Raw genomic sequence first — 26,384 nt, 5'->3', positions numbered from 1 at the left:
GGAACCCATTAAAGGACAGCCAACTAAAGAAAATCTATACTTTACCCCCTGAATTCTTTAGACCTTTATGTGATTTTAACTAAATCTCTTCTCCATCCCATTAAGTTTCACTTTAAATGTAATTCCACAGAAAGGAAAAGATTTGAGGACTTTCTTCCAGGACAAAAAGAAATAAATTATTTGGGAGGAAAAGTCTGAAAAATGAAACATCAATTATTCAATTGTAGGAATGAGATTTTACAAAATAATTTTTCAAAAATGTGAGCCTGAAAAATGACTTATCAGTATTTTTTTTTCTGTTGTTTAACTGATACCAATAGGTTTGTGGAACTGTATTAAAGAACAAGCAAAATCTGTAGTCTTTCCTACAGTTTTATTTCTAGGAAATAAAAGAATCAAATCCTCCCCGATTTTCTGTGGTTCTCCTTGGCTTTCCCATTGGATACAGGGAAATACATTCTGGGCCTATAATGTGCACATTGGATCCTTATTAACCGAGTAACATATTAAACCAGCTTCGTAAAAATCTAGGAGGAGAGCAAAGGCAGACACACTACACATAGTGGTACATATAAAGGAGCTCGTTCCTACAATATAGGATTATGTTGATTTGAAACTGAATTATTGTTTATAATGTCTAGAGTTTGCTTTTGTTTCTCCATTACAAATCAAAGGATTTAACATTTCCTTTTCAGATATTAAAGAAATGAACACTTAGTCTAGTGGAAATGAGGAAATGAATTTTGTTAGAATTTGAGAGTAACAATTTATCCAAAGGAAATTAGCAGCATAGACCCTCACTGGACAAACAACACATTCCAAGAAATAATTGTTATGACATTTCAATGCAGTCTCACCATGAAGCATTTCCTTGTAAATGACTAAACAGACCATGTCTTAACAATTACTTTTTAAGAGAAAACATTAATACCCTTAAAAGTTCCTATCATAATATTGACAAGAAGGGAAAACAGTTAAGTACCAGGAAAAAAAAAATTAACTAAAACGTAGTATATAGTAAGGAAATTCATTGAGAGAAACAAATTCTTTGAGTGGTAAAATTTTCACAATTACATAATGTTTTTTTTCCATGAATGCTAAGAAAGAATCCGAAGGATTTCTGGAAATTAGACTTATTTTCACAAAATCCATTAATCTATTTGAAAACAAAGACAAATAAATTCTTAAATAATCTCCTGGAACAAACACATTATGTTTTTAAAGGTAATCACTTTCATTTCATCGAAAATAAAAGAACTCTAATCTGGTGGCTTCTTTATGACTTTCATTAAACATTCTTTCATGTGTTCAATGGTTTTTGGAGGAAAGGTTTGAGTTCTTCAAAGATGTCATTTCAAGCTGCATGCATCTTCCCTCATTTGTTCTTGGATTGCAACATGGAAACTGAAAGGAGTATTGGATATTTTTGCTGTCTTTACCAGAAAAAAAAATACCATATGAGTTGTAGTAAATAAAAGATCTTCACTTGATCACAATAAGTCTATCTTGTCTGATAGAATAAATGAAAGATGGCATTGAGTAATGAAAGGTTTGTACCAGCCATTCTAAAGTGTAGGATCATCATTGATCCCATTAAAAAATACAGCCAAAAGATACTGTCCCTGGTATTTATTGATCTCCTTAACAGCAGTTATTCTTCAACTATGTTCTAATCATCTTGCTTCCAACAAAAATCAGGTGTTTTGAGCCTCCTTTGTGTTTTGTAACTGCATTAACAAAGATTTAGGCTGACCCTGCTCCCTGATTATGGGAGACTACAGGAGAGATATATTTTTGTTAAATAAAGACATGTGGCTTCAGAACTAGCAGTAACCTAAGTACTATCTCAATCTGTTGCCCACAGTGTATTACAAAAGGAACCATTCAATAAAGCCACAAGAGATCATCCTTTGACAGCTACCTTCTCATAACTAATTTCCCAAAAGTTGCTATTCCTTTTAGTGAAATTTTCTTGCCACAAAAATCAGCCTGCCTCAGAATAGCAAAGCAATATATTTTACTGATTATTTTTTTTCTATTTTTAAAGAGTTTGTTTGTGCATATTTAAATATTTATTCAATATCTTAGCTGCTAAATCATTATATGCAATATTAAATGTTCAAACCCTTATTAGCAATTGTTAAAAACATAACTTCCATGTGTTCCTTAAGGTAGGGCATGTTTGATTTCTGAATTGTTGTCATATAAATTGTAAGGCCAAAATTGGGCCCTTTGAATATGCAAAGTTCCCCGCTTAAACCACCTTGAACTAGGCAGATTTGCAACATTTTAAACTGGCACTTCATCCCTCTTTCAGCAAGCATCCTCTGCAGATTTAATGATCAGGAACATCCTTCTGATGCATGCTGGGAGATATGGCTGCAGGGTACAGACCACAGCAGACAGTGTGTCAGATGAGGCAGAACTTCTTGTTAGGGGTGAGTATGCTAATAGTGCAGTCTGAAGACATGATCACCATAAATTATCATACAAAGGAATTTAAATGCATGGACTTTGAGCACATCAGTACTATGCATTTTACTTTCAATTTTACAATATATGTCATTTTTGCTTAACCTTTTGCCTTTGAAGAGATTACATGGAATACTGTTCCTTAGTAACAGACGAAACCTACAGATCCAACTTCAGGGTCCAAAAACACTCTTAGCAATAAGTGATCACTGAGTGTCAAACCAACTTACTGCCAAGCATAAACTCGAAACAGTAGAGATACTAAGACAATTATTGGACTATAGAAGAAAAAAATAAAACTGTGTTTGTGTGTTTTACAAATGCAAAGCTAGTGGAATTTGCTTTTCCTCCACTAACTTCTAAATCTGGCTTCCCAAAACAGAAAAACTGCATGTGTAAGATGGTGACATTTACAATTGTTAAGTGACAGGGATGTTTTAAAAGTCTGAAAATGTCAACATACCGACTCCCTGTGTAGAAATGACAGTTAAGTGGTTTCCAATTATAAGCCAGATCATCAAATTCTGCAATCCTCTGAAGCTAGGTCTTATTTCAATTAAGTAAATGACCAGAACACTCATTTCGTTTTGCACAGTGTCCCCCAGTATGAGAAAAGCAGATCTTAGCATATTTCTATTTTCCTTCCTTTCTCCCTTTACTTTTTTCTTCTTTCCATCCTTCCATCCCTCTTTCCTTCCATCCTTCCTTTTCTTTTAGCTTTATATTCAAGTACAATATATCTACAGGCGTTTTCTAAATTCATAAGTATACATGTGTCCAATACAAGAACACCAGATAACTATGATATAAGGACTAGAATATTACCAGAAGATTACCCAGTGCCTCTCTGATTTTGTTCAAACACATTTTGAGTGACATGAGTATTGCATGCTTAGATTCCCTGTACATTGTCTACAAGTAACAATTTTATAATCTATAGGAAGAAATTATGTTTTAGATTAACTGACTTTACATACATCTGAAGTATTTTAGAATTATTTTTAAGAATGATTACAAAAACTCTTGTATGGTAGACACAAGGGCATACAGTGAACTTAATCATCCCTTCATTGTATCACCAAATGTTTACTGATTTTTGGTAGTGCATCTATTATTGGTTCAAGAAAAATGCTTTAAAAAGTGTGTATCTGAATAGCACTTATTCAAATTTTTGTGTGTTTCTGTTCAGAAAGCAGTTTCGATATTTTCTCCAAATTTACATCAAGAATGTGTATTGTATTACAGTATGGAACACCAACTTTTTAAAGTGCTCATTTTTTCAATACATTTCATTCCACTAAAAATTTCCCCTAGTGCCTTTGACGTTACAAGGCTCGTGGAACTGCAAACCATCCAGCACTCTAATTTATAGAATTGCCTTCTCTTGCTGCAGTATGTCTTAGATTATGTGTATTTATTGTGTGCACTTGCCTAGTAATTTAAAATGATGCTCCTAAAATTGGAGCTTTCCAAATGAATACTGCAATTTAGAGACTGATAACAAGAAACCAGGTATTTTTACAGGACTATAAGGGGCAAATTCAAGTGGCAAACTAACATTCTGCTTTGTAAGTAAAATTAAACTCAACAGGGTTTAGAACATAATTCAAGCTCAACTTTTTCATGTTCTGCTCTTTTAGCCTTTGGCTTTATGCCTAGGAGATGATAAAATGCATAAATTTTGGAATTATACCCAATAGCAATTTCAAACAGGTTGCTATTGTCTGAATATTCATGTAGCATTCAGCTCAAGCTTTCCCTTGAAGTGAGTTTGATCAAGTTGCCAATTTTCGATTATATACTTGCACTACTTTTTTCAAAATTAGGAAAAATAGATTTCTTCTTCTGCCTGGACACTCTCAGACAAATTTAAAAACTAAACTAAGGGTTCTGGTGTTTTTATTAACAATATTATTACATTTAACAGCTCTTAATAATTCAAGGAACTTAGATTCTTGAATGTTGCTGTTTTTAATATTGACTTGCAAAATATACACTCAAAATAGTTTTACTTGGCCAAGCTTTTTTTTCTCCTTCTCCTCCAATCTCCTCAGTTGTAAACTGAGGGCAATGCTCTAGAGGAGGCCTGCAGGACCAAAGCTTGAACACTCTGGATTAAGCTTTTTAAATAACTGCTACAATTTTAGCATCAGAATCTTTAAAACACAGTTATTCAAATGTGAATCAGAGGAATATGGGAACAGTAAAGAAAACTCCAACCATCTGTTTGTAGAATACACTGGTTAGAGTGAGCAGTTCACTTCATTCAATGTTGATCATTCTTGGAAAATAATTGGCTGGCAAGGAATACATTCTTGTGATTCTATTTCAGTAGAAATACCAGGGGAATATATCTATATTCTCCTCTTCTAGATAGAAAGAAGCTCCTTTTTGTTGTCTTTTGTTCTCCAATTGAAGATTGACTATAACATTCTTTTGTTCATCTTACCAAAGCCTGCACTTCTTATCTGGCCACACCAGCACGCTAAATTGGCATTCAGTGGGGGGAGGACATGACCTCCCCATTGCTTGTTTAGAATTGAGTGTTCCATGCTACTCTCCCCATAAATTATCTTAAGGGCTATCTTTCCCTCGAATGATTGTTCACACTTTTTCTTTATTTTGCTTTTGGATGTCAGTGCTATTATTCACCTGTCTTCCACCATTATCATCATTATCTAAAAATTGAATTTTCCATAAATAATCAGCTGAAGCATAAAATCACTTGCTCTCACAAACTTAGCACCCTGTGAGCCAGCATTATCATAGCACCATGCACAATCTGGAGAGCCATACGAGAGTGAATGAACATCTGACAAGAATCTTCTTCTGGATATAAAAAGAAATTAAAGCTGCACCTGTATATCTGCGTACAATTTCAAGCACTTATTTAAGTATGCTATAACAACAACAGAGAAAGCAAGGGTAGACAGTGCCATAGGTGACTGTATCATGTTACCCAGGGAAAGGAAGATAAGCCATCCAGAGATAACCTCCCTGAAGGGGATACACATTTGTAAAGAACTGATATTCTCAAGCAATATCAGAAGTGATCAAACACAATTTAAAAGATTCTAGAGAAAGGAGTGTTCGTTTTTTGTTATATTATTTTATAGAAATCAGTGTCAGAAATGTGTTTCCCAAGGCAAATAGAAGGGTAGAAAACGATCATGTTTTAAAGAATAAAATGTGCTTAATTAAGCTAGGCTAAGTGGGAGCCAGAGCTTGAGTTCTTTCTATTCTGTTCAGAGGCAGAGGAAGCAATAAGAAATTCACTCTTCAAATATCCTTATAATTCTTATTCTTAATGCAAAACATTAGGTCTAGAAACTCTGAGAATAATTAAAGAAGAATCAGTAATCTTTAAGTTTCCTCTGAACATACAGCCTTTCCTCAACTTGGACTGTTTTTATCTCCTGTATCACAACTTACAAGATGAATCCAACATGTATTTACTTGAATTTGAAAAGAATGAATCCTCCTTGGGATGCAAACTGCTGGGAGATATCTAACTGCTTTTAGGCCTCTGCCTCTAACTCCACCCCATCACTTCTTATTCCTAGCAGAGTTTTACCTGTCAGTCTAATTTTCTCTACCTTTCCAATCAATTCAAGTCCACTCATTCTTTCCAAGAAATTTTTCCTTGAGAATTTTTGGTTTAATCTTTCCTAAACCACCTAGTCACTTTTCAGCACAAACTTGAAGGCATTAAAAGTTTGACTTTTTTTTGCCAAAGAAATAAGTCAACAGGCATTTGTTTATAAATTGCTGTTCATCTTTTCATTTATCCATTCATTTAGCACCTGGCTCTTCATCCTGCACTAATGTCAACACTCAGATCAAAAATAGGAAGAAACTTTAGGAGGCTCAACATTTTCTAGTCTACTAGAGAATGAGAGACATTTTTGTAAGTGGAGTGAGAAAGACCAGAGAAGTGCCCCCAGGTAAGTTTCAGGGACATAGTAAGAGATTATGAAAATAAGTCTGCAATGGGTCCATATGCACAATTGGAGGGGCTCAGTACAAAATGAAAATGTGAGGCTACTTCTTAAAAATTAGTAAAAATTTTAGCATAGTAAGACATTGATCAAAGCACAGGGCCGCCTGAAACTGTAAGATTAAACACATAAAGTTGGCCTCCATAGCTGTTAAATTAGGTATTCCTCTACAGAACAGCAGCAACAACAAAAACTTTAGCAAGGGGAAGGAATAAATTATAGAAAACAGAGGTTTTCTCATTTATAAAATTAGAGTACTGAACCTTTCAACACAAGTTTTTGTGAGCTTTTTCACACACACACACACACACACACACACACACACACACAGTTATTTCACCCAAAAAGCCATGTTTTGATTTTGCTGTCTTGAAATATTTGTATTTCAATTTTAACTCCAAAAAAACCTATGCTAAGATAGATGAAACTACCAAACTAGACAATTTAATGCCAGCTGACAAATAGACTTTATTTTTTAGCAAGTTATGAATGATTTTGTTTTCAAATAGTTGAAAAATATCTAAAGATAACAGTTTCTACCAGAATAGAAACCAAAATTTGGTAACCCATGATATACATACTATACAAATTCTCTTCATGTTCTCTTTTCTTGTGATTCTCACTGACAAAAAGGGAACATTTGAGAATTTTCTGTTTTTTCCCCTTGGAAAAATGCATGTATGATCAGTTTCAGAAATACAATTAGAAATTAAAACTTGGTGAAAACAATGTATCTCTAACATACTAATTGATTTAAGAATTAAAGCTGCATTTATGTTCTCTATCTTCACATCTCACAGCACTAATCTTATGATTTATGCAGATTCTAACTTGACATACCTGTCCATTTTTGGTACCTTGCCACTTCTGAAAGCTTCCAAGCTTTAAAAAGGCACATGTATTTACATAAGCATCTTTGGAAAATGGACTGTGAACAGTTTTTCTTTCCTAATTATATATTCATTTAACATACAATGAGCTTATTATACTTGGAAAATTCACAGGCCTTTATATGATAGAGTTATGACCTGGACTCAAGAGTCTTTCACAAATAAGAAAAAAGCTAATAGTTACTTAAAGCAAAGCTGGGTTTGCCAATATGTTGATATTTAGAGATCAAAGGACACTGACTAATGTTTTCTGTGTAATTTAGTCTTAGTTAATATTAATAACATACATTTTCAAATAATTTATGTTTAGAGAAAAATATGTTATGTAGTTTATTTAAAAAAAAAAAAACTTTAAAACAGGGCTGGGAATGTGGCTCAGGGATAGAGCACTTGTCTAGCATGTATGAGGGCCTTGGGTTGATCCTCAGCACCAAAAAACAAAATAACAATACTTTAAAATAGAGGTATCTCCCTCTTAAAGAAAATTAATCTCCCTAATGCAATGTCTTATTGGACTATCCTACACCACTGTGGAAGTATTAGTTCACTATTACACAAGAATTTGATAATTTAAACAGCTTAAACAAATCACTTCTTTTACTAGCTTATTCTCTGTCTACATAAACTGGTTTGCTTGACAACTATAAAATTTCTTTTAGACATTGAACAGAAGTTTAGTTTCATTTGTCTTACACTTTGTATGTGGTTGCTTATTTAGAACTTTTTAACAAACGACTAAAAAGGTAACATATTTTGATAATCAAGTATTTGGATTCCCTACACCACTTTAGTTTGGATGATTCAAGTTACAGTTAACTGAAGTGACCTGAATGACCGAAATGATTGAAGTAGTTTTCATGCACATACATGTATATCTGCAAATACAATAAGAGCAAATAAATGAATTATCATTGTATACAGGCAACACACTGATGAAGACTGAATCTTTGCATTTAGTTCACTCAACAAATACTGAGTGCCTGCCAGAAGAAGCCAACCTCTGTTTTTTTTTCTTTTTTTTTTATTGGTTGTTCAAAACATTACATAGTTCTTGATATATCATATTTCACACTTTGATTCAAGTGGGTTATGAACTCCCATTTTTACCCCGTATACAGATTGCAGAGTCACATCAGTTACACTTCCACTGATTTACATATTGACATACTCATGTCTGTTGTATTTTGCTGCCTTTCCTATCCTCTACTATCCCCCCTCCCCTCCCCTCCCCTCCCCTCTTCTCTCTCTACCCCCTCTACTGTAATTCATTTCTCCCCCTTGTATTATTTTTCCCTTTCCCCTCACTTCCTCTTGTATGTAATTTTGTATAACCCTAAGGGTCTCCTTCCATTTCCAAGCAATTTCCCTTCTCTCTCCCTGTCCCTCCCACCTCTCATCCACTTCCAACCTCTCTTTTAGACACTGGTATTTACATCAACTGACAGATTTTCTCAAGTTTCTTGATGGCAGCATTTTGAAACAAAGATTGTGACATTACTCATTTTGAGAAAAATTCTGAGGTTTTATATCAAATATTTTGAGTCAAAATTGTAAGGTAATCACATTTCACTCTGTAATTCGTTCCACTGATAGCTCCTATTTTTCTTATGCAGACATCATAATACAAAAATACTGTCACTTCCCATTTATGTAACCTTGAAGCAAATTCCTGGTGTGTAGGGTTCATTGTTTAATGAGTACCTACATTATACCAGGAAAGTTCTAGAATGCAACAGGAAGAAATGGTAAGACAGAATTGTGTATGAATGCTTTCCAATGCCATGAGAAGGAACTGTTATGCTAAAACTTAACGATCAATCAGGAAAGGAACATGATCAGATATGCTCTAAAGGAAGATCCTTTGGACAACCTCAGAGAGTGCTTTACAGATCAGTGGCTTGCTAATAGAATAAGTAGGGCACAGTACAGTAATTCTGGTGAGAAATAACAAGGGCCTGGGAAAAGAAAATAAGGGGTAGGGAAAAGGAGATATAGACCCAAAAGATAGTATGGAGATAAAATCTACAGAACCTGACAACCTATTGACTATGCTAAAGAAGAAAGAGGAAGCAAAGATGAATGCCAGTTTTAATGCTTAGATGGTCAATGGGAGGCAGATCCCCTACTTGGGTCAGACTAAGGCAGTTCCAAGTCATACTTAGAGTGTCAGAGTATTTGGTTATGAGGCATCCTCACTTCAAAAGCTGCTCTGGTTTATATGATAAACTATGTGCCCCAACCCAAGAAAACAATCATTACTCATGATCATGATCAGATTGATCAGATTCACGTAATCAGGAAGACTCTGAGAAAAGTGAATGCTAAGTAAATGAACAGCATTTAAGTTAAGGCTCTCCAGAAACAAATCTCCATAAGCAAATAGGTTTGTGCCTGTGGAGGTCAGAAGAGAAACATTGGAGTTGATATGTAGATTTGGGCACTGTCAGCATATTAGAGTCAAAAGGGAATGAAATTACAAAGTAGCATGTGAAAAATAAGGGAAATGCTGGTAATAAAATCCTGGGAAGTACTGAAGTATCATGATAAAGAGGAGGAGGGATTTGCAAAGGAGATTGTGAAATGGCTGCCAGTGACAGATACTAGGAGAAAAATCCAAATAAATCATATCATTTGAACAGAGAGAGAAGATAATTCCCATATAGCAGAGTAAAAAAAACAAGTAAAATAAGAAATAATATATACCACTGAATAGAGTGATTCTGAAGTCACTGATAAACTTGGCAAGGGTAAATTCCATGGATGATGAATGTAATAACCAAATTACAGCAGGTGGAGAGGCAAGCAATATTGTGTGAAGGCAGTGCATAATCTTAAGAAAATCAGAAGATTTAAAGTCAGAGACTCCCCCACACACACACATCTCTTACAGAATGACTTTGGGCAGGTAGTTTTATTTGAACCTCACTCACTCTTCAATCAGTATATATTCATCAAACATTTATAGAGTATTCAATGTGTGGCAGGCACAGAGCTAACCAGCTAATAACCATGGATAACATATGATATGGAGGAACATGTCTTTTTACATCACAATATGAGTAATGCTCTTACCAGTTTATGGGCAGCATGGTTTGCTCTCTGACTATAAGCCTTATTAGTAGTAATTATTTTAAAATTCAGCTAACGTTTACTAAGTTCCTCCAAATGTCAAGCACTGTGTTAAAGACTCCATATGAATTATTTCACTTCATCCATTTAGCATGTTATGTAGACACAATGTGAGAGAGGTACTACTTTTAGTTCTAATCTGAAGGTAAGGAAATCAAGACACAGAAAGGTTTAGGAACTTATTGAATGTCACCCTGACAGATAAAGAATAGTGAGGAGAGCCCAGATGGGCTGGCTTTGAGCTAGTATTTTGTACCTCTTTCCCTGTCAAGTGTCAGGTCATTTCTATCTCTTCAACATTATGTCCTGTATATTCTCTCAGTTCCTGATACATTATAATTCCTGAAATATTAATAACTGTGGAAGACAAGAAAGAAAGAGAGGGAAAGAGGGAGGAGGGCACAAAAGAAGGAAGGACTACAGTAAGAAACCAGGATGGAGTGACAAGCTTTGCCTAGTAGTTGGAATTTTTATCAAAGAGATGAAAGGCTGGCAGAATCTTACAGGAGATGCAATGACTGAACCAAGAAAGAGAAGAACAGTAACTCCATATAAGTTTGCAAATGAAGCACTTTTTCATGCCCATTCACCTGTTTGAAAGCCTCACATTCTCTAATCCTCTGAAGTACCTAATCTTTGCCCATGTGATCACAGATGGCATCATTGGGCAACACTTTATTCTATATCTTGATGTGAATAGTCACTAACCTTACTGTCTGGACTTCTTGCCCCACATCTTGCCAATCATCTAAAATTTTAAATTCAAACAACTGTTTTTTTTCAGAATCTTGTAGAGCTTTTTATGTAGATGCCCTGGGGTTTCAACAGAAACAATCAATCACTTCTGCACAAGACACCTTTGGAAATATTAAGCACCTATAAATAATAGATCTCTTTCTGTATGGTTGCTTTTTATTCTCTCATTTTAAACTTTCTTTCAAACCCTACAATTATGAGGCAAGAACAAAACTCCCAGGTGCTTTAGAAAGTACTTGATATTCACTCCAACTGCTACAGTTCTTTCAACACTTAGATGTGTTTCCTGCCCAAGTATAGGTAAATTATACCATGAGTCATAAAAACAAAACAGTCTTTAACATTAAATAAGATGGTTTTAACAACACCAATATTACATAAGCAAAATATAGAAAGGAATTTGTATCTGTCTATTAATTTGTTTGAAAAGTTTGGGGGGGGAATCATCCTATTTATTCACTTTTCATATACTTTGTATAGACACGACTACCCAATTGCCAATCACATGTAAAACTGACCTATTTTTTTCTGAATACATTCTATTTCCTGTGACTGTCACCTATACTGTTCTAGTGTGGTTTTTAAGTTTGAGTAGTATCTTGTGAAACCTGAAACATAAGGTCTTATAGAGCATATTCATAATGTACAGCCCATTTTTGATAACCCTAATGTGGTCACCAAGAGCCAAGCTCCAAGTAGAAGTTTTGCTGAGTGTCAACCAATGACAGGTCACATCTTCAAGAATAAAGGGAAAATTGGTAAGTTTACTTCAGTCTCTATTCAGAAATTTTGTTTGATTTTAGTCTATGTTCCAAGATACTCAATTTTTAATTGTTTTCTTGATTTTAGGTAACACCATACATTATGTAGCCTGGTCTCATATTCTTCATTGAACAATACAAAATCCAAGTATTGAAGACAAAAAGGACAAGCACTGATCAGAAGAAACTTCTCTTGACTTTTACTGCAGATTGGATTTTGTCCTCCCAAACACCTGGCAAAGGTAATGTCTTCGTTTCACTAAGTACTCCTTAATTTGGAATTACAAAGACAATTAGCTCTCTAATGAGTTAGAGGAAGTGAGGTGAAAGAGTGTGTGGGGGGTGGGTAGGGGAGACTGAACACCAGATGATGTCTATAAATGCCAAGAAAAAATATTACTTGCTCTTGGTAAAATCGTTCAAAGAAAAGGTGTTTATTATTTTTTTAAAATTAAAATGTATTTACATTAGTGCTTAGCAAGTATGGGAAAAATCTAATTTGACACATAACATATAATGATTGGCAGTCATGAGTAAGTAGGTTTCTACTCTCTCTGTTAAGTAGATAAGCATTTTTTTTTCCTTTAGAAACATGCAGATCTGCTGAGATGCCTTGAAACAGGGAAAAATGAAAAACTAGCTCCTAGCTTCAGAAAAGAACAATTCATTAAAATAGAGATTAACCTCTATTAGCTTCAAAAGTGTAGGCACTGCAAAGATGAGATACAGTGTTCTATCTCAGGTTATATTTTGAAAAAAAAACTAGTGGAGAAAGGTTGGCTGTATTTATGTTGAATTTGGGGGGGGGAAAAGTCTTATATCTGCTTGAGCACTGGACCTAATTCAGAGCTGGTATTCAGTACATGTTAGTTGAATCTCAATAGCCTAATTTAAAAACAACTCAAATTGTTTAAAATTCTTATAATAATATGTTGACCCAACCAACACATGGTCACATTAGAAAAATACCCCGGGCCAGGATTTTTCTCACTCTGGACAGTAAAGCATACCATGGATGAGTTATTTGACTTCTTTTGGATTTAGCCTCCTCATATAAAAGGGAGGATAATAATATTTAATTTGCTATTTTAAATAAGAGAATGAAATTTCAAATAATAGAATGCTTCTCTGTAAATTATAGATATTATTGAAAGTCTTAATTTTAGGAAGAACTCCTTAATCCTTATCTTTAGGATTAATGAGTTGAACCATTGCTCTTCATGGTTTGTGTGGTCAGGAAAATGGTCTACATTTAAAGGGAGACCCTAGTTCATTATCTATTGACTGAATAGCCAATAGTATTCTGATTGTTTTGTTCACCCTGTTCAGTGATAGAAGGCATTTTGACGTCATCTCCTTCCTGTCTGCAGTGTTTCAAATACGTTTACAATAAAACACAACTAAGAAACAGTTAAAGGTATATTCTTAAGATATTAATATTCATACCAGGAGTGTTTGCATAAAATATCCCCATACCTTCAGTTGAGTGGGCAAGGAAGCAATGTAAAAATTAGCAGAATGCCTTTCTCACCACCTCCAAGAAAACGAAAAGGCTTGAAAATAAATGTGAAATGGAATTGACACACAAAATACTCATATTTAAAAAAATGAAACCACATAGAATGAGTGACTTTGACGTTTCTCTTGAATTATATCTTAAATTTTAAAGCCTTCTTGGTCAAAAATATAAAATCACAAAGAAAGAGGATTTTTTTTTAATTTGAAAATCACATAATTATCTACACCGGAAGTGCAAGCATTCTCTTTTGACAGCATTCTGATTTGGTTAAGTGTTCATTAATCACAGAAAACTATGGCATAAAGCAAGTCTGTTTAAATTACATGTTTTGTTCAGGAGGTTATTGGTTCATATAATTATTTCTTTTATGCCAACTCAAGAAATAAACCTATTATTAGCAAACTTCATTTTTAATACCTAATCACTGTTATAAACATTTTATCACCTGATATGTGTATCAGTGAAATAATGCTCATATACTCACATCAAAACCTCATCTCACAGAATGTTGTCAAGTTAAAAAGCAACATTGATCATACCCAGTGAACAGACTCTTCCTGTAATCCATCTGTTATAGGGAACATCTGTTTCAGATTATGCAGTCTGAAGACTGATCTATTTAAGTGCATCTGAAGATATTATGTCTTCATTTCTCCAAATGAGTTAGATGGTGGCATCAGGATTTTACCAAGATTATTATCACCATATGAAAGTAGCCATCTTTTAGCATGTTCTGAGATCTAATGGTAAATGCTCTTTCTACAGTTGCATACCAAAATCCTGAGAGTATAAACCAGCAGTCACCTAAGAAAAATGAGACAGCCCTCTCTCCATTATGGCTCAGTCATTTTTGGATAAGTTAAGCACCCAGGGAGTAATATTTCTTCTTCTTTTTTAAGTCATTTGAGGACTACTGATTTAATTAGTAAAAATATGAAATTACAGATCCTAGATACATGTTTGTCAACTCTTGTTCATTTCTAAGACCATGAAAAATATGCCTTCATGTTGCTTTCCAGAAAAAAAAATATGAAAGAAAATCTAAATAAGTGAGAACAAGTAAAAATTTATACTTTAGGAAAAAAAAAACATTAAATCCAGTGTCCCACTTAGAGTTTAGTCCATAGTATTGTCAAGTGTATACTTATCCTAAGGAAAATGGCCTTATAAATGTGTTGCCCCAGTTTTTCAAGGAAAACAATAATTCCAAATTTCTCTCATAGTATGTTTGTGAAAGTAAATCACAGGGATATCTATAAATTACTCATTTCCATGATTTTCTTAATCTGCATTGCAGAATCATAATGAGCCATACACAGCAACCCAACATTGGATTTATAGAAAGCTGTGCAGAAACATGGTACCTTGCATATTTTAGCACCTCATAGGGAACTTTCCTACAGGATTTCTTTACTGATCTGTTCTTAGAATTTATGTAATTCTAGTTTAATAAATGAATTTCAGAATAACATGTGGATTGCTTGAGCTTTTAAATAAACAAGTTGAATATTTTTAATTATTCTCGACAGTTTGTACAATAGACTCAAATATCTATTTTCCATTTCAGAAAGATCACCCTCGATGGATGGACAGTATTACTTTTATATTGGAATAAAGTGTGTTCAACTCAACTCATGTAAAACTACATTAAATATTTATGCCTACTTCACCTCCTGGAATTGTTGGTTAATTTACCTTTCACCTGATGTTTGTGATAATTGACCAGGAAGTGTTTGTATTTTTCTAAAAATGAAACAAGAAAATTCTTTAATAAACATTTTAAACATGATGTTCTGGAGACTGTTACATTGGCAATTCAATGCTTCAGTCAAAAATGACACGAGTCATTTTATCCTACAACTCACTAGTCTGAATCAATCACATAGCTCCTTATAGCCTGACTCACAATCCAGCCTTCCAGTGACAACTGCATGCTATAAAATTAAACTTTGGAATAATGCATTAATTTCTAGTCTTATAAGACTGGTGTGAGGGGAGTGGGTGATATCTTTTTTTAAAAAAAATTTGCCTACTAATAGAAGAATCATCATGTTCTAAGTAAGATTGCAAGAGACCAACAACCAAAGAATCCTCAGGGAGGGCCAATGTCACTGACATCTACTGACATCTACTTTTTGATAATACCATCTTCCAAAAGTAACTTGATGAACCATCACAGTTGACATTTGTTACAAAGCCCTATGGAAAAGAAAAAATGCACACTTTTTTTTTAAACAATTTTAAAAGATTTTGCACAAAGGCTTTCTACAGCCTCTGAGGGATTCCAGCAGACTTTTTCTCCTTGGTTTTCAAGACTTTATTCCCTTGGCTTTCCCCTATGCTATCCAATGACTTCCAAGATTTTATTCTAAGATCTAAATTCCTTACTCTTACCTTCAAATCCCTCTATTATATGGCATCAGTTGATATTTCCAACATTATCATCTTTCTCCCTCCTCTTACTTAACCATTCTGTAACCACACCAGTTTTCTGTTCTTCCGACATGCCGCACTCATTAGTAATTAGGAATTTTATCCCCCCAAAAGTGTTCATTATCTTTACATGGCTCTTTTTATTTATTCCTCGGCTTTCTCTAATGTGCCCCCTAACACCTGATGCTCACTTCATTTTGCTTTCTTCATTGCATTTATTACTATCTAAAATGATCTCATTCATTTATTTACTTCCTTTTCCTCACCATAATTGTAGATGTCATAAGAGTGGGAAACTTCCTTCCCATTTGCTCCCTTAGCCCCAGGGTTCAGCACAGGGCAATGTTTCTCAATACTATTGAACAAATAATTAAATGTATGAGTGAATTAATATGGAACACTTTCCCCCAAAGAGATTAAATTTTACTCGTGAGATAAATAGGGAAGAATGGAGAGAAGATAGCATAATAATTGAATAAACAATAGTAACAGGCATTTAATATTACACATATTGCCACATCCTATGTCAATAAAGTATAGGCACAGATACAGTGAAATTGATAAAAATGCTGTGGTGAGAGTTTTCGGGAATTCTCTTTGAAGTTTAACACTCCCTGTAAGTCCTTCAGACTTTTTTCATAGTTCCATTCTACTTTCCACTCAGTTCTTAAAACATACATGCATACACACATACTCATTCTCATAAGAACTATTGATTTAAATTGGAACCAGAGAAATGTGATCAATCAAATTATGTTATGCACTTGTATAAATATGATATGGTGAATTCCTCTATTATGTATAAATATAATGCACCAATTAAAAGCTAAAAAAATAAAAACTAAATGCAAATGGCTAAGAATGATTCACACACAGAATTCTGGATACTTGGAGTATATGATAAATAAAACAGGAAAGCTAAATAAAAGACTATGTGTTCCTCTAAAATTATAAGTTCAAGAACGGAGTTTTAAAAAATTATTTACTGTATCAGCCAACTAAGGGCCAGTACCCTACTCCTTTCCCCTATTTGCAGCTATGGGGGACCTACATTAGGTCTAACTTGCCATGTGTATATTAATATCACACTTGAGACATGAAACCTCTAACAGCTTCCTTTAATCTACTGCAGTAGGTGCCTCCCCATCTTTTTTTTTTATTTTTAGTTGTACATGAACACAATTCCTTTATTTATTTTTATGTGGTACTGAGGATCGAACCCAGTGCTTCACATGTTCTAGGCAAGCGCTCCACCAATAGGCTACAACCTCAGCCCGCCTCCCCCCTTTATTGAGTCTTCCTCTTTTACTTGGATTTCCTTTTATTCCAGTAGTCGCCAGCTACACCTAACTCAATTCCTACCTGAAATTCGAGACTTCTTTGATGTCTCTCATGTCTATTTTTAATCTGTATCACCTGTTTTTCATTATTAGCATACATAAGGGATAAAGAATCTAATGAAATAGTTATTAACTCAGTCCCTGTAACATCACTAGATTTTACTTCATTTTCATTCTCAATACTGGTCAGTAATATCACTGTTCATGTTTGACTCTTCATCACATTGCCCAGAATGACTATTCTTGAAATTTCAACTCTCTTCTGGCTCCAAACTAGCATCCTACCACTTCTGCATTCCAATGTCATCAGAATTTATTCTACTTAAACTTAATTGCTTTAAATTGAAAAAAAAAGAAACCTTCAGAAAAACTCCTCTAGTTACCCTCTCAATTCTACCAATTTATTCAAGCCTGAAATTTTAGAATATTCTTTCATTCTACTCTTAAATCTTCTCTATAAGGGCTCCCACCTCCAGTTCAGAAACATTTCCTGGTTCTTCACTACCTGCATAATTAAGCTCAAACTCACGGCCCTAATATTGCCTTCCCCAGCCTACATTTCTCCACCTTTATAAATCCTGCTACTCTGATTGAACTTAAGCTATCTTCTGACTCTATTCAAAATAGTTTGAAATGTTCAGTCTTTGGGCATATTTGTTTGCTTATTCACTCCCCCACCCCACCCCCTGCACACACACACACACACACACACACACACACACACACATACAAAGTCCCCTTTTCTATTTTGAGACCTTAGTCCATAGCAACTGTTTTCTTGGAATCATTGCTGAAAAACTCATCCTGCCAGCCTCCACATCTAATGAACTTGCCATTCCTCTGAGATGCAAAGTTTATTCTCAAGTAATATTGCTAGAAAATGGCATGAGAACGTAAGTCTCAGCTGTCCTCTGCTCAGCCTTCACCTCTCAAAGCTGTCAAGTAGACATTTTGTCTTTGTCCTTCTACAGCAGATTCTTTCATGATTAGTTTTTAAAATAAAAATAGCAAAGAGAAACACGCAGAATGTTTGATAATAGATTTGTAAAATGAGCGGTTTTAATTTTGCTTTAAATTCTTGGATTTCTAATCCTTTGTCAATGTTTATGATCATAAGAATACATCATTTATAGCACTCTTATCTTTAAAGAGTCTGAGTTCTCTATTCAAAAGTGATGTTTCCCTTATCCTATAGATAAATTTTAGTCCATTTTAGTTATTCCTTTCAATTTTGTTTTTACCCAATTGTCTGCTTCCAGTTGGTCAGCTGTTCCATAGGTTTTTATTTTTTTAAATCAATTTGTCATTTTTCAGTTTCAACAACTATATCTTTACAGTAGATACTTTTGAAGACTAACCTTTTCAGGTTTTTTATAATAATATAACCAGTTTTAATAAAAATAAGGAATCATTGATGTTTTGATCCTTCATAAACCAAGGGAATTCTGAGCTATTGTTTATATCCAAGAATGCTCCCAGTTGCAAGTACTACAAAACCTAACTCAAATTGTCTGAAAAAATAGGAAATATATGGACTGATGACAGAAAGTTAAAGCGGGTTAAATTGGCTGATTCAGAATATCAACTTTTTCTTTAAGACCATGGTACTTCCATCTTTTCACTCTGTCATCTATTATGTAATATCATGAAATAGGCTGATTGACAGGAATAAGAATCTCAATGTTTCCTTGTTCACATGCAACAGAAGCTACTAGCCCCTCTCCCCCAACTATACAATGAATGTCCACCCCTTCATCTGATCATACCAATTTAGATCATGTTCTTTCTTCTGAACCAACACCCATTGCTCTAAGACTACCCTGATCTGATTGATTCTGGAAGCTAGGTCTAAACCAATCACTAGATTTATTGATGAGAGTGTCAAGACTGACAGACTAATCAGGGTAACCCAGATAATGGGAAGGAGGAAAAAGAGGTATTACCAACAGAATGCTGGGACAGGTAAAATGAATGACAGGGAGTCAACCACAAAGACCATTTCATCTCTAACACGCTGTTTCTACCTATAAATTCATTCTCAGTTGAAAAAAAAAATCATTTGTCTCTGCTAGTAACTTTTAATCTTCTGAAATCTATGTGTTGTCTTTGCTGAATTATTTGAAATAGTGCTACATGACAATGAATAACAAGGAGTTAAAACTAAGTTATAGATGCAAATAAAAATGAGACTCGAATCTGAACCCACTTTTGTAGTATTATGTACCAATTTTAGGTGAGTTGCCTGAACTTTCTAAGACTTCATATTCTGTTTAGATATACATGATAGCAGAGTGTATTTTGGTATAGTATATGTACATAGAGTATAATTTCCCATTCTTGTGGTTGTACATGATGTGGAGTTATACTGGTTTTATATTTACATACAATATAAGAAAGTTATGTCCAATTCATTCTACCATCTTTCCTATTTCCATCCTCCCAATAAAATATTGAATTTGCTAATAGTACATTTTTGTTGTTTTCAAATTAGTTACATATATTTCCACATTATTTAGATGAAATCACATGTGTACATGAGTTTTTATTTTCATTGGAAAGAAATGCCTTTTGAAGTTGATATTGTCAAAATTACCAAGTAGTGAGAGGCCAAGTTAATGCTAGTATTGCAATCATTTACCACTTTTTACATGTGTTACCCTACATGGTACTCACAATGAGACTAATATTATCATCCTCTCTATATAATGTAAGAAATTTGAGACTTAATGAGTTTCAAAAATCTGCCCAAGGCGCTAAAGCTTTTACAGTAAAGAGTCAGGACTATAATAATTTTTTTTCTGATTCTTTGTATAACTCTTTTATTCTATAGATCATTTTTTCTTGAAATACATACATAAAAATTTCCTATACATCTTGTACAAAATATAGTTTCTTAAGCTCTAATCATAGAAATTGAAATTCAGTAGTTTTATGTAAAGCTCAGAAAATCCACATTTTCTTTACAAACAGCCCAGAAATTTCATTTTCATTGCTCATCAAAATCAAAGTTTGAAAGACACAAACAGCCTCCTCCTCCTTTTTTAAAGAAATATACCATAGACAGGTTAGTATCTAATTAGTGGCATTTAAGAAAGATTAAAATGCAACATGAGATTTATATATCTATCATAACATATATACATATATGAGAGGGTGTTCTTTTAGAATAGTGCTATATAATTTGTAAATATGAAATACTTTTTCATATTTTGATATCCAGTGAAAAGGTATACAAATATTAAGTCAATAGCTATACTAATCTGTTAATAAAAATTATTCAATCCTTTATTACAAATCTGTATTGCAACACACTATGTTTTAAGCAGTGTCCTAGGTACTAGAAAGACAGTAGTGAAATAAATTTAGAACACAATTCCAGCCCACTTGTACCTACAAGCTAAAGAGCAGAGCCCCCATTAATAAAATTATCACATAAGTAAAAAAGATTTCAATTTTTATTTCAACTATGAATGAAAAGTATATGGGTACAACGAATACATAAAATACAATAAATTTACCTATCAAGGTGGTCAGAAAGATTTCCCTAAGAAGGTGAAACTTGAGCAGATATTTGAAATATGAAGCCTAAACAGCTGTTAAATAGGCAAAGTGAGGAGGGGCCAGAATTTCATGCTGAGGGACAAGTTACACAGACAGGATTCAAAACGTTAGGAAAGGTTCACTTAAGTTATAACAGTAAATAAACCCAAGAAAAAACCCAGGCTTCGTGAGACACAATGAGGACAAAGAAGAAATGATTTCATTCTGCCTGGGGTTGGACTTAGCCATCCCAGTATGTCAAGAGTATATCAGGAGATATTTTCTTACATAAAAATATTCTGTCAATAATACCATACTTCCTACATAGGGGCATACTATAATTCCTCATAATTTGGTAGAAACCTCAACAACCAGTTGTTAATCTAGTCACATTGTTGATTAAATATTACTTTTTATTGAAATATTTTGATGTTTACATATGGCCTTTTCAATTGGGTCTATAGAAAGTAGACTTCTGTAGTGGATGGTTCACTGGAGATGAGTTACATGCATGATAAAAATATTTTATATATATATATATATATATATATATATATATATATATATATATATATATATAAAATATTTTTTTTCCTTGTAGTCTGAATTATTGATTTTATTCATCTGTGTTCTGGACAGTCACTAAGCCTCCTCTTCATTTCATGTTAGAAGGACAGCTGAAGGACTTTACTTCCATTTTAACTGACATGCTGCTCCCTTCCTTTCTACTGCATATTTCTGGATGTGTTTAGAAAAGACATCTGCCCTGGAGAATTATTGACAGGCTTAAGAATAGAACAAATTTAGAACAATACAGCATATTTAGTACCAAATTTTCACTTCAGTTTTAAGTGATATGAAACAAAGTTTCATTAAATATTTTGAATTCTAACAAACTTTAATTTTACTTCTAAAATTCCTGCATGAGGAAATCAAGAGGAGAGTCCCTCAAATCAAATAAACATGAAAACAAATTGAATACATTTAGAAGGTAATAAATGTTTCACAATAGGGAAATTTGTTGAATCAGTAAGTCTTAGAATCAGGAAGAGAACATGACCTTATCTAGATGAGAAAAAGCCAGAAATATTTCTTGGCTTGGGAGTCAGCCTCAACATTAGCAGGAAGTCCCACAGTGTTCTTCGTGAAGGGTCAGATGCTCACACCACAAGAACTCTAAGTGGACAACTAGTGGTAGATAGGGAGTGCCAGCAATATTATCAGAAGTAGTCAGTACATAGCTCATTGCTACCACACTGTAGTAAGTGGACTAATGTGACTGGTTGTCAAGACAAAAACCTATCCCTACTTCATGGTTTTATAGCCAATCCTTACCCCAAAAAGCAGGAAGATACTTTCAATGTCTTTGAGACATTTTGTCTCAGGTACTCCTTCCTTATCTGAAAATAATAATAATTGAACTAGATGACTTCAGTTAAGTTAAAAATTCCGGGAATCTGCAATGCTGATGAATTAGTCTATGAAGCCTCAGGTCCTTGTTTCAGGTCTCCAGTATGATAATCACCATGTTAGAGGTTAAAGGAGAAATGTATCTAATTCATTTTACAGCTTTAAAAGGCAGTGGCTCCTCAACAAAAGAAAATTTTGTAACTGAACATTAATGGGTCACTAGAATGAGTAGATCTGCCGGCCATCTGGTGGCAGTACTGGGCAGAACCTTGACTGAGGGTTTTGGGGACTGTCATTTGCTCTGTAATGCTCAACATGAAGATATGAACAGACTATGCCTGTTTTTCTAAATTTTCTATTTTCCAATAAATATTTATTTTACTGATTCTACATAATAGCATTGTCCCTGGGGAGAAAAAAAAAACATGCCAGATTGTTGCCCATCTGACACTGAATCATTACAGCTATGTATAGCGTGTAATGAGATTTTTGCTAAATGGATGGCATCTGTATCAGATGCAGATACTACTGCTGCCACCATTTGTTGCCAGTAAGATATGTTTCTCCCAATCTATGTTCAAAGATGTCAACATGATTTTAAGAAAACTTTTATTGCTTGATTGTTTAAGTCAAAAGATGGTAAAAATAGGACCATTATTAACAGGTATTAAAAACAAAATATTGACTACTAATATGTAAGTATAATTCATTCCTAAATATACAAAGGAAGCTATAAATATACAAAGGAAGCACTCAGTATATAGTATCTAAAAATATTTCCCCAGGAGTACATCATAGATAAGCCAAGACAAATGAAATAATGATCGTTTATTTTCATTATTACTATGGTTTAAAAGTATAATTTTTAAGGAGGTAAATAACACCACCAGTATTTTTTTAGGAATATCATTACAGTAATCTCTTCACAAATCTTTCATATTTACAAGGATTTTGAAAAATTATCTATCTACAGGTTATAAAACTCTAAGTTCTAATAAACCTTACTATTAACTCACATTGTTTTATTCATAGGTAGCTATTCTTTCATTAGTATTGCCATCTTAAACATGAAAAAATATCACTATGCTAATAATTTAACAAAAAATATTATATAGCATCTTTGTCTAATATTTTATTTTAAAACATCTTTGTAGAAATATTTATTTTTTAGTTGTGGTTGGATACAATACCTTTATTTTTATTTATTTATTTTCATGTGGTGCTGAGGATGGAACCGAGGGCCTCACACGTGCGAGGCGAGAACGCTACCACTGAGCCACAACCCCATCCCTTAAAACATCTTATTTATAGTTATACAACATTACAAATTCAAAATATAACTCTTCCTCTTCTTCCTTCACTTTTCCTGCTTTATCATTTGCAAATATTTCTTAAGGACCTAATATATGTCAAGTACCATGTTGAGTGGAAATTACAGAAAAAATTATAACCAATGTAACAAGTATTACCATGATATGAAATACATTTCTAAAGCACTTTCTTTTTCTAATGAAAAATGGGTCTCTGCCACTGGATTTTAACACATGGCCAAAACTCCATCTTATCCTTTGGCAACCACTTCCCCTTTGCCACCTCCCGTGGTTGCTCACAGTGGTACACACTACTAGATACTCAGTGAATGTTTGTTTAGTCAAATTGAATATCCTTAGGAAAGCACTTAAAACATCACAATATAGAAACTTTCTCAAACAATTTTTAAAATAATTTTAGAATCAATATATGCTTATTATAGACTTAGAAGACCCAAACAAATATGAATAAAGTTTAAATCATCTAGCCCCATATCCAAGTAATGATTTATTTTTCTCCAGTATTTCTGTTGCATATTTGTCACATTACAACTGATAACATTCATATTTACATCCAATTCTGTAATCCATTTTATTCACTTATTAAATTATGAACATTCTGCATGTTATTAAATAGCCTTTAATACTAGACAGCTTAATTGAAGCCTAATAGTTTATCATAAGAATTTATAATTTAAACATTATATGATTATTAGACAATTAGTTGTTTAGAATGGTTTATAATTATAAATAATTGTACAGCCATAATCAGTATCCTGGGTACATAAATTTTTATCCCTGTCACTGATTATTTTGCTAAGGACCATATTTTGGCAAATAGACACATAGAATAAAAAGAACTTAAAGCTTTATTATGTTGTAAATTTCCAAGAACATATTTTTCCAGCCAAAGCTTTATAGTAATTAGTACCCATTATTAAAAATATATCTTGACTTTTTAAAAGAGCCAATCTTAACATTTTTAGAAATTTATGCTCAGAAAGGTATATTTTTGAATAGTTGTTTCTTCAGTGTTTCTCATCAGACTTCCCATAGGCAGTTGTTAATAAATTTCCTTTGAAGAGATGAATAATTAGAATATATGAAATGAAACACTACAGAACAGCTTAATAAATGAATTTGTTGGCAAATTGTCAAAACAAGGCATTTTGAAGCCTATTCCAATTAGCCATTGCTGTGACAAAAGTTAGTAGCTTCAAAAATCCATCTACTCCTTGCTTTCATGGTTTAGGCAGCCAATGGACACTGCTAGGCAGTTCATGCCTAAGGTTTCTCATGCAGATGCCAGCATCAGCTGAAGGTCTCTTCCCTCATTTTGCCTGGGCTGGGATGCCTAGAATAGCTGGAGGCAAGCTGGGTATATTTACCTCTTCATAGGCCCCTCCATATGGTTAACTTGGACTTCCTTAGAGAATGGGAGTCCCAAACTTTCACTTGTTTCCCACAACATGCCTTCCAGGAGACCTGTGTGAAGGCAAAGCTTCCTATGACCTTATATCAGAAGTCATACAGTGTCACATCTACCATTATCTATTGGATCCATACAGGACAGCCCAGATTCAAGGTGGGTCAAAGAGGAGGCTCCACTTGTCAAATGGAAATGAGTTACACTTAAAGGGAGGAAAGGAAGCGAGGGTAATCCTCTTGGGCACAGGCTACCACAAAGTCTTTATTCTTCAAATTACATCTCTGTCCGCTATATAATTTAAATATGCCTTTATGACACACTTTTTCTTTCCTTCCTTCTTTCAGTGGAAACTGCTTCCTAGATTACTAATAAAAGGATATAGGGTCTCTGTACCCCTTTCTTCTTTATTTTATTAATTTTTTATTTATATATGACAGCAGAATGCATTATAATTCTTACTACACCTATCGAGCACAATTTTTCATCTCTCTAGATGTATACAAAGTATATTCACAGCAATTCATGTCTTTTTACATGTACTTTGGATAATAATGTCCATCACATTCCATTACAATTTGTAACCCCATACCTCCTCCCTTTCCTTCCCACCCCTCTGCCCTATCTAGAGTTTGTCTATTCCTCCCATGCTCCCTCTCTCCCTACCCAACTATGAATCAGCCTCCTTATATCAGAGAAAACATTCAGCATTTGTTTTGAGGGATTGGCTAACTTCACTTACCATTAGCTTCTCTAACTCTATCCATTTATCTGAAAATTCCATAGAAATTAAAGAAATGCAAATCAAAACTACTCTAAGATTTCATCTCACTCCAGTAAGAACGGCAACTATTATGAAGACAAACAATAAGTGTTGGCAAGGATGTGGGGGAAAAGGTGCACTCATACACTGCTGATGGGACTGCAAATTGGTGTAGCAAATATGGAAAGCAGTATGGTCTTGGAAAATTGGGAATGGAACCACCATTGGACCCAGCTATCCCTCTAATCAGTCTATACACAAAGGACTTAAAAACAGCATACTCCAGGGACACAGCCACATCAATGTTTTTAGAAGCACAATTCACGATAGCTAAACTATGGAACCAACCTAGATGCCCTTCAATAGATGAATGGATGAAAAATGTGGCATATATACACAATGGAATATTACCCCTTTCTTCTTTCTAAAAATCAGATTTTACAATCAGATCTGCATTCAAATCTGTTATGCCATTCACCAACAGTTCATTAGAATGGACTCCAATTTCTAGTGCCTAGCACAAACCTAACATAAAGATATTGACTAAATAATTTATTATTTATTAAATAATTTCAAAGTTCATTATCCACTCTAGGAATACATTAATGTTTGGAAAACATTTAGTACAGCTCCTTAA

General features: G+C 33.9%; 1 protein-coding gene across 3 annotated transcripts in view; it reads left to right on the top strand.

Annotated features, from left to right (window-relative positions):
- CNTN5 (contactin 5) overlaps positions 1-26,384 on the top strand; it is a gene marked incomplete at both ends in the record, with an annotated part of 738,975 nt that overhangs the window by 640,975 nt on the left and 71,616 nt on the right. For all 3 annotated transcript variants that reach the window (XM_081281778.1, XM_081281777.1, XM_081281776.1), the window contains one exon: positions 2,318-2,438. In XM_081281778.1, the coding sequence (XP_081137904.1) occupies positions 2,318-2,438 (121 nt within the window). The remainder of the gene's footprint in view (positions 1-2,317; positions 2,439-26,384) is intronic.

Source organism: Spermophilus citellus, assembly GCF_964194105.1.
Source record: "Spermophilus citellus genome assembly, chromosome: 2".
Classification (NCBI taxonomy): domain Eukaryota; kingdom Metazoa; phylum Chordata; class Mammalia; order Rodentia; family Sciuridae; genus Spermophilus; species Spermophilus citellus.
This window is presented reverse-complemented; position numbering and strand designations above follow the sequence as displayed.